The 15,042-nt window shown below is 40.5% G+C and overlaps 1 protein-coding gene across 2 annotated transcripts in view; it reads left to right on the top strand.

The window, feature by feature from the left end:
• TMEFF2 (transmembrane protein with EGF like and two follistatin like domains 2) overlaps nt 1-15,042 on the top strand; it is a 924,328-nt gene that overhangs the window by 447,679 nt on the left and 461,607 nt on the right. For both annotated transcript variants that reach the window (XM_089687684.1, XM_089687685.1), the window contains exon 5: nt 10,729-10,825. In XM_089687684.1, the coding sequence (XP_089543810.1) occupies nt 10,729-10,825 (97 nt within the window). The remainder of the gene's footprint in view (nt 1-10,728; nt 10,826-15,042) is intronic.

The raw sequence follows: 15,042 nt of genomic DNA, 5'->3' as shown, positions 1-15,042 counted from the left end.
AGCAGCTACAAAAACTATAGCTGCTGACTTTTAATAAACACACACTTACCTGCCCCGGGGTCCAGCGATGTACTCACCCATGCCGCCCTTTCTCTCCTCTCCTCCACAGTGCTGGCATCTCAACTGTGGGCATCGGACTGTGACAGCTTGTGGCTTCACAGCCTGGTACCCACTGCGCATGTGAGAGTCACACTGCTCCTCATGATTGGTCCGGCAGTCTTCTGGGACCTGTGAAAGTTCCCAGGAGACTGCAGGAGGAAAGAGGGGGCCAAACTTTTGGCTCACTTCACCGCTGGGCCCAACATATTGCAGGCAGAGGAGAAAGGACTAGTCACCAATATTGCTTGTGGTCTCCCTGTAGTTGCTCTTTTCCTTATTACTTACCTACCTTGCCATGTATGACACTTTCTATGTATGTGGAAGAGGAAATCTGTCATGTCAGAACCTTCAGCACGGATAACAGCGAGCAGACACTATAGAATCATGGATTGTTTTGAGGATTTCTTTTGAGGACTTTATATGTGAAGATATGTATGCAGCACTAGCGTGATTGTTAATATAACGTTATGGAAATATATTAGCACTTAGTTTATTGTTTTGCAGGAATTGATTTGTGTGTATATTGTTAGTGAAGCACAACTCAAAGTGGTTTTTTAATGTATGTAAAGTCCCTGAGAACAAACTAAGGCTCCATGCACATTAGTGATTTTTAAGCTCCTAGAAGCTGTTATCAGCATTTTTTTCTGCTCCTAGCAGCTAAATACTGTTATCCTATGTGTCCATGCACACTACTTTAGGCTAGTAGAGGTTTTCAAGCTTCTGCATTTAGGAACAGAAAAAAATGAGTTTTTGTAGAGTTTTTAGGAGCTTATTTCCAGCAGAAAAAAATGCTAAATACTCCTAAATGCTACTAAACACTCCTAAACACAACTAAAATGCTCCTAACAGTTTTTTCTATTTTTTTTCCTACTGTTTTTTAGTACTGTAAAATGGCTAATAAAATGCTAACGCTCCTAGACACTTCTAAGTGCTACTAAAATGCTACTAAAATACACTATTATTTTGTCCAGCTTTTCTTCCAGCATTTGCTGAGCTTAAAAAAATGCTAGTGTGCATGCAGCCTTAAGCAGCCTTTTTCAGCTAGGTTTCCCTGAAAGTGTAGGGTTCCTCCAGAGGTTGCTTGAGATTACTTGTGCAGTGGCAGATTGACCTTCCATCTGCCTCCATATTTCAAGGTCCAGCATCACTTAGCAAAACAACAGTGGTCTCTTTAGCTGTCTAGGGTGATATGCTGCCCAGTGACCACTGATTTAAGGGGTTTATTCCCTTTTACTGATATCCAATATAAGGGATTTTTTTTCCAACGGAACCCCAATGAAATCACACATTCTTTCTATTCACCACCTATGTAAGAGCATTTTTCTTTCTCTTGCCAAACATAGATGTAAGAGGACACCTCTTTTACTAACCATAATGTAAGGTTGCCCTTCTCCCTTCACCATTGTAAAAGTACATCTCTCCCTCTGATCACCACTGTAATGGGACCCTTCACTAAACATCATCGCAAGGAATTGTGTCTGTTTTTCTTTTCTTGGACATTTGTAATTTTCATTTAAGCTTTGTAATCATTACTGATTCTAGTTGTAAATGTTTTACTGTTAAATTACTCTGCAAGTTTGCATTCACTGCTTGTAATTGTCAGACCTAAGGTTTTGTGTCCAGGATTCACTACTCGATTGCCACACTCCTCAGTACCCCCACCCCCCACCATTGCTGGGGTTTATTGGAGTTCACTACATCATGTTTATATATTTTTCCTTGCTTCACTGAGAGAGGGTACTTGTTGTTTCCGAGTCTTACTGTCTGGCCCTAGGAACAAATGGACTGCACCCAGGACTCATTCAGCTATCCCTGCAACTCAGTTGTACTAATGCCTGGAGCTGCAATGCCTCAGCTTCTACTATGCAAAAGAATCTGCAAATGTATATTCTTATGCATCAGTATATTGTAAAGCACACACCCACTCCCCCATTGCCAGCCCACCTCTTCTCCCCTTCCCCACTTTTTGTGCCTTATTCCTTAATTTCTCTTTTTGTCCCTTGCTACTACCCTCCTTTTCCTGTTTTTTTCTTTTTCCTTCTCCCCATCCCCCCTCTTTCCTTCTTTCCTCTACACCTTCCCCCTGTTCCCCATTTTCCTATTTTTCCTCCTCCCCATTTTTGTTCTTATCATTGATCCTTCCTGACACCCCTCCCTCCTATCCATTCAATGTTGTAGCAGCCATGGCACAGTTACCCTAATGGCATCTACTGATAATTTTGTGTTCTAGATTTTCCTACTCATCCGACAACCTTCCACTTCATACCCCTCCCACTGGAGATCCACTGGAGAGATGGACCCATGGTCTCTTCTAACCCTTCTGCTTTTGGCTAAATATGTTGTGAATACATTTTGACTCTCTTAATGTACAGGGTTTTAACGGCCCTAAAAGGTGATTGCAAATTCCACACTTTAAAGCTTCCTTGGTTCCTTCCATGCCTACCAAACAATTTTTCTCTATAGTTCTTGAGTAATGACCTATTGAGAATAGAAAGAGGGGTTGCATCACTAGCCACAGCTCATGACCTGTTTGACTAATTTAGGAGGTTTGTGACCCATAGGGTAGATTCTTACTAGTGAAATGCTAAATAGATAGACAAACCTTCACATTAGTGAATGTGTATCTTTCAAACCAGAGCCCTGTTTTCTTTGCTTCTAAAACCTCTCTGAATCTGAAGAGGGGACAATAATATAAGGTGGAAACATCAAAATAGTCCTACACTACCACTGCTTATTCATAATGGCCCATCTAGCTGTTTCCTGACAACATTAAATTAATTTACATTGTTGTGTAGACTTTGGGTTTTGTGGATTAGGAGCTTTTCATTAAACCAAATTGATATAGTTGTATCCCACTGTGCACTTCAGCTTCTGTACTCTGTCCTTGTACCAAAAACTCTAATAGAGCTTTACTATTAAAAAAAATAAAAAAGAAAAGAAAAAAAAATTGCAATGTTTGTCAAATATTGTAGATATGCAATGTTCCATAGCAGGGGAATGGAATTAAAATTCACAGTCTGAGTCTCATATTTGTACTATGATCCAGATCTTTCATATCACAGCCCATACAATGCAGTTTCCCCTTTACATCACAGCACGCCATTAAAAAAAATCCAGCCCCTTCTTTACATTACAGTGCCCCTGTTACATCACAACCCCCCTTTACAATACAGCACCCCTTTACAATCACAGTGTCTCCTTTCCTTCAATGTCCCCAGTTGCCCTTCACACCACAGCCCCCCGCACATCACAGACTTCCCCCATTTACATTAGTATCCTCAGCCCCCACCTCACATCTGAACTATCAACCTTGAAAGGGGTCTTCTGCTCTCTGAGCAGGTAGCTAATGGGATTGATGTGGAGGGCGTACGGGCTAATAAGGATTATAAGGTAGGAAGATGGGTTACTGTAATGAGAGGGAGTGGTAGGGGCTCACAGAAAAGGAAGGCTGGCCCTGGGTTTGAGCTCCCAAACAGATTTGCCAAGTTGGGTGAAGATGTGGGGGTGGCAAGCTCAGGGGTGGCAGCCCTGGATGTCACTGCTATCCCTAACAGCTGGGAGGGCAGACCATCTGGGAGGGGTGGTGAGGGTAGTGCAGGAAGTCCTAGACAGCTGGTGGTAGTAGGGGATTCTATGATCAGAAGGACTGATAGAATAGCCTCAATCGAATGGTTTGCTGTCTCCCTGGTGCCAGGGTTCGGCATGTGGTGGACCGGGTTGATAAATTACTGGGAGGGGCTGGACATGACCCAGCTGTCTTGGTTCATGTTGGAACCAATGACAGAATACATGGAAGGTGGAGGCTCTTTAAGAATCAATTTAAACAACTAGGCTGCAAGTTGAACGGAAGGACCTCCAAGGTGATATTCTCTGAAATATTACCTGTGCCATGTGCAACTCAGGAAAGACAGGGGAAGATTAGAGAACTCAATGCATGGCTGAAGACCTGGTGTAAGAGGGAAGGATTTGGGTTTCTAGAGCACTGGGCTGACTTTTCATTGGGGTGCAACCTATATGCTAGAGATGGTCTGCACCTAAATGGAAGGGGGTCTGCTGTGCTGGGGAAGAGGTTTATGGGAAGGCTAGAGGAGTATTTAAACTAGGATTGAGGGGGGAGGGAGAATTAGATTATAAGGGGGTAGACAGATTAGACAGGGGTCAATACTTATTGGTGGGTGGAATGGGGAAAGATGGGGGGAAGGCTATGGCAGATGATAAGAAAGTTCCCATGTTACAAACAACCAGTGGAATTGGTACCATTTGTATGAAAATAAAAAATATGCAAAATATGTGTGAACAAGGTGTCAATGCATTAAAGTGGTTGTTCACCAATGCCAGAAGTCTTCCAAGTAAAATAGGTGAGTTGCATGAAGAGAACTATGATTTACTTGGTATTGCTGAATCTTGGCTTCATTCTTCTCATGACTGGGCCATTGATGTTCCTGGCTATGTTCTCTTTCGGAGAGACAGAGTAAATAGGAAAGGTGGTGGTGTCTGTCTCTAAGTGAGAAGTGATCTCAGAGCTAGTGTGAAAGAGGACCTAGTTGATGGAGAATGTGATGAGGCTGAAGTATTATGGGTGGATCTGCACATGGGGGTGCGTACTACAAAGGTAATCATTGGAGTTTGTTATAAGCCTCCCAGTGTTAATGAGGTGATGGAAACTCAGCTCCTTGCACAGATCGAAAGGGCTGGGACAGTGATAATAATGGGGGATTTTAACTACCCGGAAATTGACTGGAGTAATGGTACTTCAGGAACAGTTAAAGGGCAAAAATGTTTAAACCTACTACAGGACAATTTTATGGTACAGTTCTTAGAGGCCCCTACTAGGAATGATGCTCTGCTGGACCTGGTAATCTCAAACCATGCAGAGCTTATTACGAATGTCCATATAAAAGAACTGGGTAGCAGTGACCACAAAATGATTTCATTTATTGTTAGCTTTAAACAGCAAGCACATACGGGAAAAATAAAACCACTCAATCTCAAGAGAGCCAATTTTCCAAGGATGAGAGCTGCTCTCCAAGACTTAGACAGGGAGGGAATACTGGCATTGATGAACACAACACAGAAATGGGAGTTTTTCAGAAAAACTATGCGAACACACTGCAAAATATATTCCCATGGGCAACAAGTTTAAAAGGCTAAAAATCAAACCTATGTGGCTTACAGCCAAAGTTAAAAAGGCTATAGATAATAAGAAAAGAGCTTTTATTCAATATAAAAATGAAGGAACACTATCATCGTTTAAACATTACAAAGAGTATAACAGAATATGCAAAAAGGAAATAAAGGCTGCAAAAATTGAAAACGAACGACAGATTGCAAAAGATAGCAAGACCAACCCCCAAAAATTCTTCAAATATATTAATAGTAAAAAATGTAGGCCCTTTACAAAATAATCTAGAGTGGGTGACTGGGGACAAAGAGAAGGCAAATTTATTTAATACCTTCTTTAGCTCTGTGTATACAATGGAGCATGGGGGAGCTCTTGTCCATAATGGGCATGGTATTGACACAGCTCCAGATGATCCACATTGGCTCACAATTGATATGATCCAAAAATATTTAGACAGTAGAAAGGTGAATAAAGCACCTGGACCGGATGGCATACATCCACGGGTCCTTAAAGAATTGAGCTCTGTCATTTCAAAGCTATTGTTTCTAAATTTTAGGGACTCTTTAATGACTTGCATAGTACCACTGGATTGGTGTAAGGTCAATATGGTGCCAATATTTAAAAAGGGGTCAAAATCTTTACCAAGTAATTATAGACCTTTTAGTTTACCTTCTATAGTTGGAAAGATACTTGAGAGTTAAATAAAAGACCACGTAGATGAGTTCTTGCTGGAAAAAAAATATTTTAAGCAACAGACAACATGGATTCATGAAAGACAGAAGTTGTCAAACAAATCTGATTTCTTTTTATGAGGGGGTGAGCAAAACCTTGGACAGAGGGGTGGCAGTGGACGTGGTATACTTGGATTTTGCAAAAGCGTTTGATACAGTTCCCCACACACAGCTAATGTGTAAGGTAAAGTCTACGGGCTTGGAAAAATCAGTATGTAAATGGATAGAAAACTGGCTAAAAGATTGTATTCAGAGAATAGTGGTTAATGATTCATACTCTGAATGGTCTGGGGTCATCAGTGGTGTACCCCAGGGTTCACTGTTGGGACCCTTTTCTTTTTAATATATTTATAAATGATATAGGGTCTGAAATTAAAAATCCCATTTCAGTCTTTGCAGATGACACCAAACTGTGCAGTGGAATAACGTCCTTACAAGATGTCTTCAACTTACAAGCCGACCTCAATGCACTGTTTAATTGGGCAACTATGTGGCAAATGAGGTTTAATGTTGATAAATGTTAGGTTATGCACTTGGGGGCTAAGAATATGCATGCATCATACATACTAGGGGGAGTACAACTGGGAGAATCAAAGGTAGAGAAGGATCTGGGAGTTCTGGTAGATCACAAGCTTAATAATGGCATGCAATGCCAAGCTGCGGTTTCTAAAGCGAGCAAAATCCTCTCTTGTATTAAAAGAGGTATAGACTCCAGAGAGAGAGATATCATATTACCCCTGTACAAATCATTAGTAAGACCTCATCTGGAATATGCTGTTCAGTTTTGGGCACCAATTCACAAACAGAATATTGGGGAACTTGAGAAAGTACAGAGAAGGGCAACTAAACTGATACAAGGCATGGAGGAGCTCAGCTATGAGGAAAGATTTAAGGAACTGAATGTATTCTCACTTGAGAAGAGGAGATTAAGGGGGGATATGATCAACATGTATAAATACATCAGTGATTCATATAGTGAACTTGGTGTAGAGCTATTTATCCTGAGGTCAACACAGAGGACAAGGGGGCATTCTTTACATCTGGAGGAAATGAAATGTAATCTCTAAACACAGAAAGGTTTCTTCACAGCGAAAGCTGAGAAAATGTGGAATAGACTCCCTCAAGAGTTGGTTCAGGCCAGCTCAGTGGATTGCTTCAAAAAAGGCCTGGATTGTTTCTTAGATACACAAAATATAACTGGATACTAACATTTATAGGTAAAGTTGATCCAGGGAATATCCAATTGCCTCTCGGGGAATCAGGAAGGAATTTGTTTCCCAGCAGGAGCAAATTGGATCGTTCTTTGCTGGGTTTTTTTTGCCTTCCTCTGGAACAGCTGTGGGTATAGGATTTTAACTTTTTTTCTATGGTTGAACTGGATGGACTTTTGTCTTTTTTCAGCCAGACTAACTATGTAACATCACAGTTCCCCTCACCTTCACATCAGTGTCTTCTGTCACCCCTTCACATCACAGCCTTCTTCTTTACATCTCAGTTCCCTTCACATAACAGCCCTCACCTTACATCACAGCCCCCTTTCTTGTTTCCCAGTCCCCCTCACAGCCGTCCCCTTTCCTTGCACCCCAGTCCCCTTCACAGCCCCCAATTCCTTGTACTCCTGTCCCTGTCACAGCCCCCCCTTTCCTTGCACCCCTATCCCCTTCACAGCCCCCCTTCTTGTATATCAGTCCCCTTCACAACCACACCCTTTATTGTATACCAGTCCTCTTCACAGTCCCTCCTTTCTTGTATACCATTCCCATTCACAACTCCCCTTTCTTGTATACCAGTCCCTTCGCAGCCCCCCTTTCTTGTATAACAGTCCCTTCCCAGCCCCCCCTCTTTCTTGTATACTAGTGACTTTACATCTCCCCCTTTCTTGTGTACCAGTCCCTTCACAGCCCCCCCCATCTTGTATACCAGTCCCTTCATAGCCCCCCTTTTTCTTGTACACCAGTTCCTTCACAGCTCCCCCTTTCTTGTATACCAGTCACTTCACAGCTCCCCTTTCTTGTATACCAGTCCCTTCACAGCCCCCCTTTCTTCCTCTTTACATGAAAGCCCCCTCCCTTGCATACCATTTCCCCTTTCCAATCATAGCCTCTCTCCAAACTTTTCACTCCTACCGTGCAAAGCGGTTTGTGGGTGGGAGGAGTCGAGTATCTGGGAGAGGGACTGCCCAGATTTTTTTGTCTGCTGGCGCATGATTGGTTGCTGGGACTGCCCCATGTCCTGGTGGCCAGCCACCGGCTTGTGAGCTTGGAATGGTTGGGCTCTCTGTCTGGGTGTGCCATGCCTTCTGCCTGCCAGTGCCTGCAGGGATGAAAGCTGAGTCAGCGGTGGCAGCAGAGAAGGGAGGTTATCAGTCAAAAGAAGACACCCAGACTGCTGGGTGGTGGAGCCACGGTCCAGATAGGACTGTCATTCAGTCCAGGTCTGGATCATGGTCTGCCATTTAGTGACACCTGTTCTATAGTCTTTAATTTACAATTATATCTATAGCTGAAATAACCAAGACCTGTAGATATAGGGGTAGATTTACTAAAACAGGTGCATGCAGAATCTGGTGCAGCCGTGCATGGTAGTTAATCAGTTTCTAACTTCAGCTTGTTCAGTTAGGCTTTGGCAAATCCTGGAAGCTGATTTTTTTTATTCAGAGTTGCACCAGATTTTGCACTCTCTAGTTTTAGTAAATAACCCCATAATTTTGTCAGGGCTTCCCTATGACCTAAAAAAATATTTCAAGCATTCCTCTGGATAAAAAGGTTGGAAACGGCTGAGTTAAAGAATGGCAGTGGTGCTGGCATTATTTTGAACATTGGAAAACCTGGCAGCCTTATTTCTGATATGTATCTAGTCTGTAACATGAATACACTGTACCTATTCCATACATCAGGTAATCATAATCTATACCACCATACTTAGCCATCTACATTTGAACTATACTTAAAAAAAAAGAGGGAATATTGAGAAAACGGATTGCCTTATCACTATGTTAGTGTTGCTGTCTAAACCATAAACAAACAGAATACAAAATGGTCACATAGTGGGTAAAGCCCACTTGTAGCTGGCCATACAAGACAACATACTGGAGACGACTGTGGAGGGGTAAGATTGTAGCTTATTGCCCTGACCAGCAGTGGGATTATCACAATTACAACTTCCAACACTGCACAGAGCTGCTCATTGCTGGCCAGGTGGACTATGATTGTTTCAGCTCTTTGGGATGTACCACACCATCAGTGAGCTTGAAAACCCTACACTGTGCCATGGGCCTTGTTCCACCATTGGATGGACATTGAGGTGGAAGTTCTGTGCTGCTTATTGTTTCACTTTGGATATCCACTGCTATACCATATGGGACATCCGCTATCCCAGCGTCTGCTAATCTGCTCCAATTAGCCATGTCAATGCTAATATGTACACATACCCACTAGTCATACACTGACTTATTTTTTTATTTCCTTGGATTGGGACAACTAATTTGCAGTTATTGTGCATTATTTTTGCACCTATTTAACCTATAGGCTATATTTTGATCCCATCAGTTTTTCATCCTGAGACTGTGGTTGATGAATTTGGGTCTGCCCCTGAATAGCGTCAGTGTCATACCATCATCTAGGGACTAACTTCCCTCCTAGAGTAACATCAGTACTGAAACCATCTATTGCTAATGTGCCCTGGGGCATGTATGTATGTAGACCCTGCAGTGTTGGACTAACAACTACGAGTTGATTCACATACATATATCCTTGTGATTAGCGCTCTGCAGGGGATACATACACACAGCATATTTGATGTCTGGATGTAATTTTCATATTGTTCTTAATCTGTTTGTATGGTCATGTATGTGTTGTGGCTGTTGAGCACTGTGTGCCACTATTATTTTTATGTATTGCAAATTGTTGCCATGAATAAATAATATATTTTTTAAAACTACAAACTCTGATAAAAGCCTTGTTTGCTGTCATATTAACCACTTGTCACATGAAGTGGGCTTTGCCCGCTATATGTGACTGTTTTGTATTTTAGCCATCTACATTGCCTACTTATTTATTATGAACAGGTTAATTGCATTCTCTTGTTTGGTTACTTTGTCATTGTTCATAGTTATATTGTTAATTCATTACCTCATTAAGAGCTTCCTAGGACTCAGCAGCTGTACATAACCACTTTAAATTTAAATGGACTATAACTTGTCACACCAAATGCTTTCTTATGGTTGTTTGCTAACACTAGTCTGTACTTTGATCCAAAAAAAATATGCAGGTCTCTATGTTTATGAATTATTTTTTGTTGGTAATTTTCAGTTTCAGTTCAAGTAATTTAGAGTGGAAGTCACCTCCACGTTTGAAAGCAAAATCAAACTGTCAATTGTGGAATGCATACCCTGTTACATTTCCTTCATGTACTAATAAAAAGTGCTTAGGAAAATTAGAAAGGTTAGAGGTTTTACAATTACTACTGCCAAACTAATGTCCTCCAATCCTTACTTTCAAAAGTCAAATGGTGAATCCAATATACTGTAAATGACAAATATTGGTATAAAACACATTCCTATGATTGCAGTGTACAGTATGTACCACTTGACATGATATTAAAGAAATTATAAATGCTGTATTATTTTTAATATGGCTGATTTTATAATATCTTCAGGTTTTGGAATATATTGTATGTTGTGTTTTCCATAGCTTTCCAATAGAGTATTTATCTCCCCAAAAATGAATATTAAAATTCACCTGCAGCGCTTATTGTAATAATGTTTTTATCTTACAGCCAATGAAGGTTCTGGAGAGACCAGTCAGAAGGAGACATCAACCTGTGATATTTGTCAGTTTGGAGCAGAGTGTGATGAAGATGCCGAGGATGTCTGGTAAGAGCCTTTATCATTAAAGAGAACCAGTCACTGAGAATACTGCCTATATGCACAGTATTTCACATTATAATATGTCACAAAGGTCAAATTTGCAAATCATTGCTTGCAATGCATTTGTTTTCTGCAGAATTCTCAATATATTTTCAACTTTTTTTTCCTACTTGAACCTAGTTAGTTTTGGTCCAGTGGGAAAGTATGGATTTTCAGCAAACCACAATTCTGCACACATTCTAGTAATCCTACGATTTCCTGATTTGATTGCCACAGATGTTTGCATTAAAATAAAATGTCAACACTATGTTGAATGTTTATGTTTTTCTCGGCTGCTTTTGAACGTGGTTTAGGTATTTTATTTTAATATACTGTAAAAGAGAAAACTACAGCAATGAGTGATAAAATGTTTTTCATCATGTCCGTGAACTTAGCGTATTTTGAGTTTGGCACCAGAATAATGGGCTCGTCTTTATTAGGCTATTGTATAATATGCATTAGGCATGTTGAACCTCGACTGTGTGTGCCTAGATGTATACCTATTAAACACAATGGCACTGCAAACTTTCAAACTGTCTCGGCTGAAATTTGTTTTTACAACCCTCAAAGAGACACACTCAATAGTGCAGGAGAACATAACCCGTGACATTAAATGCTTTTTAACCATCCTGACCCTTTCCATCCCTAGCAATCTAGGGGTGACCATCACCATTGCAAGTATTCACCATCATTATTGACAAAACCATTTATTTTCATGGGTCTTCAACTAAATTGTGTTAGGTATAGAGGGAAATCTTAAGCAGCAACCAAAGAGTGTTTTGATGAGAAGGTTGGAATGGAACTCCTGCTGTGATTGTGAAGATGAAACAGCTAGTCGTTATTGTTGGGCTCCTAAAATAGATGAATCAGCCTGATATTCATTTGCAAACCATTTGAAAACAACATCCATTTTTGCCACCTCTGTTGATGCGTTTGCTAATATTGGTCATACCTACTTTATTGAGTATATTTATTGTGACTAAAAAGAAGTAGCTTACCTGCGAAATCAACAAAGTTTCTGGAACCGATGCATGCACAATTCAGTTACTCAGTGCAGTTAAAATCCATATGTAAAACTACTGTACTGCTGATGTTTGTACACAAAAACATTTTATTGTGGGTGCACCACTATTTATCAATTTTGCCACTTTCACTGGTACCCTTCTTCGAAGGGATAGCCAATAATATAAAGTTTAAAAGCACAGGGATGTGTTTACCAAGAGTGGATTTGTAGTTTTTTTGTTGGGAAATGTTTTTCTTTTATTACAAAAAAAAACTATTTACCAGAGGTGGCTTCAGATCTTGACCAAAAGTGAAGGCATTGCATTTTTATGGGCCAACATCCTTATTATGGAAGAAAAATAGAAATGCTAGTGTAGCTGGAAGTGGATAGTATTTTAGTTACACACTGTATCACAGAAAAAAGAAACATTGGTATGGCTACCTGGGAATAGGCATGGTTTAATCATTGTGGTTCAACAGCAAGTGCTGTTATCATTTGATCAAAACAGTTTTTATTACTCTTTTCAGTATTGTTATAGCCAACACCACCTTCAACCCACTATTACTTTTTGTATGGTTCAAGAAACTGACAGACACTGCTCACATCTGTCAAAACCCTTTCACAGACCGCTTGCTTTATAGAACATAACTGTACTTTTGGTGCACTGTATTGAAGGGAGGGTCAGATACAAAATGTTCAAAGGTTTCAGATTCTGGGATACAAGTCAGCTGTTCTCTGATCACAAGGAACATAGATACATGTGTTAATTGCCTATAGTTAGTAATTTATTGTTAAAATACAGTCCTTCTTTTTAAATATACCAGATTTAAATTATGGCTTTGAAGAAACGTACATTGAGAAAAAATGGAGACTGCCATTTTTGACCCCAGGAATCAAGTTAGAATTCTTGACAATATTCCAAATATCAACTCAGCATGACTGCCAGGGGATACCATTTTCAAAAGTAAAGGTCATTAATGGCAGACTACATATTTTCTTAATATATATTTTCTTTAATGTATAGGAGGGAATCATTTTGCTCCATATCTTGGGCTGCAGGATGTTTGGCCACTAACAATGGGTTTATTATTCTAATTTGCACTTTTGTTTCAAAGACAACTTTCAGGAAAGTGGTTCAATAGATTTGTTACTGAAAGGTGACCTTATTGTCAGCAAGTCTTCTATATACTAGTTAATATTCCAGAACATACCAGAAATGCTGCTCACTAACTAGTATGCTGCTTAGAAAGTCTTTAAGTGTGCCTCAAACAAAATTGATTAATAGATAATAAAGGGGGTACCATCATCCCACAAATGACTATGACAAAACAAGGAAGCACAAGCACTCCAAATCTTATAGACTATGTTGGTACCCAAGGAACAACAACCATGTATAATTTTTTTTTTTGTAATAACAATTTTTATTGGTTTTCAAATAAGTAAACTTATAAACATAACAGAAAAAAACATCGATGGCATAACTACACATAATCAAGTCCAATAGAGTCATACAGAGTCATACAAAATCAGTGCGGAAACAATCAGGATCTTAGATTCAGGCCGGCAAAGAGGAAATGAAGGAATCCCACGGGAGCCAAATCAACTCAAATACAGCAGATGAACAATTATGTAAGGCAGTCAAATACTCCATCCGTCTTACTTCAGCAATAAGTTTGTACAAAGTCAGCATTGTAGGGGGAGTAGAAGATAACCAACCCATAGGAATACTTCTCCTGGCCGCGGTCAGCACATGAGCAGCAAGTTTTCTGGCTGGTTTAGATAGACCTGGGAATGGCAAGCCTAGCAAAAAATGCAGAGGGTCAAAAGGGAGCGAGGCATGCAGCATTGATTGCAACAAGGAGCGGACTTCCTCCCAGAAAGGAACAATAGATTTACAAGTCCAAAAAATATGATAGAGAGAACCAGAATCCCTACCACAGCGCCAGCAGACAGGAGAAGCACTCGGGTTGAAAGCATGAAGAACCTCAGGTGTTTTGCACCATAACATCATAATCTTGTAAATGTTTTCCTTAAAAACCACACAGACAGAAGATTTAGATGCATTTACCCAAATATTCTTCCACGTTAGTAAATCAATATCACGTTGTACAAACTGAGACCACCTACGCATATAAAGGTGAGTTTCATTAGATAAAGGGGATGCGTCCAGAAGAATTTTATAAGTATTGGAGATGATACCCCTTTGGTGGGGGCCCTACATACATAAACGTTCGAAGGGTGTAGGCTTCCCCAGAATCAATGAGGATGATAAAGTAGAGAAAAAATGGCGTATTTGGAAATATATATATAGGTGATGAGGAGGTAAAGAAGCTTTTTTCTGGAGATCCAAGAATGAATGTAATTTACGAGTCACCGGATGTACCAAGTGACGTAATTGAAAAAGGTTAGATACCACCCAAAGAGACATCCGGGATATGGCCGTATTGTCTGGCAGGTTAGGGTTATAGAGGATATTTGTCAGAGGGGAGCATTCAGAGGCCAGAGTAAATTGAGCCTTACATTTCTGCCATACCGTCAATGAAAATTGCATGGGACCAAGGAATAGATGACGGAAGGAAGAGACATCCACTGCCGCGGTTGACCAAAGGAGGGAACATGGATGAACTGGGGACAGTTGTAAAGATTCAATCTCAGTCCATGTATTGGGAGGGTGTTGCGTGGACCATGACAAAAGAAAACAAAGGTGAGTCGCATAATAATACTTGATTATATCCGGTGCTCCCAAACCTCCCCTAGAACGCGGAGAGAGCAGAACAGAACGTGCAATCCTGTGTCGCATATTGTGCCAGATAAAGTGTAGGAAAGATTTCTGAAGGGAGTGAAGCTTGGACATAGGGACGGGAACGGGGAGAGTCGCAAACAGATATAAGAGTTTGGGTAACACGGTCATTTTTAGAACATTAATGCGACCGAGGAAAGAGATGGGCAAGGCATCCCATTGTTTCAGAGAGCGAGAAATTGCTATGAACAAAGGGGGGAAATTGGCCTCGTATATGGATTGGTAAGAAAGAGAAATATTAGTACCTAAATATTTTAAAGAGTGTGTGCACCACCGATAGGGAAAGGCTTCCTGAAGCGAGGACAGAACGATAGGCGGGACATGTATTGGGAGTGCCTCAGTTTTGGACGTATTGACTTTGTAACCTGAAATAGCCCCAAA

The sequence above is a fragment of the Staurois parvus genome, unplaced genomic scaffold (genome assembly GCF_062004578.1).
Source record: "Staurois parvus isolate SC_StPar_1 unplaced genomic scaffold, SC_StPar_1.0 ptg000434l, whole genome shotgun sequence".
Lineage (NCBI taxonomy): Eukaryota > Metazoa > Chordata > Amphibia > Anura > Ranidae > Staurois > Staurois parvus.
This window is presented reverse-complemented; position numbering and strand designations above follow the sequence as displayed.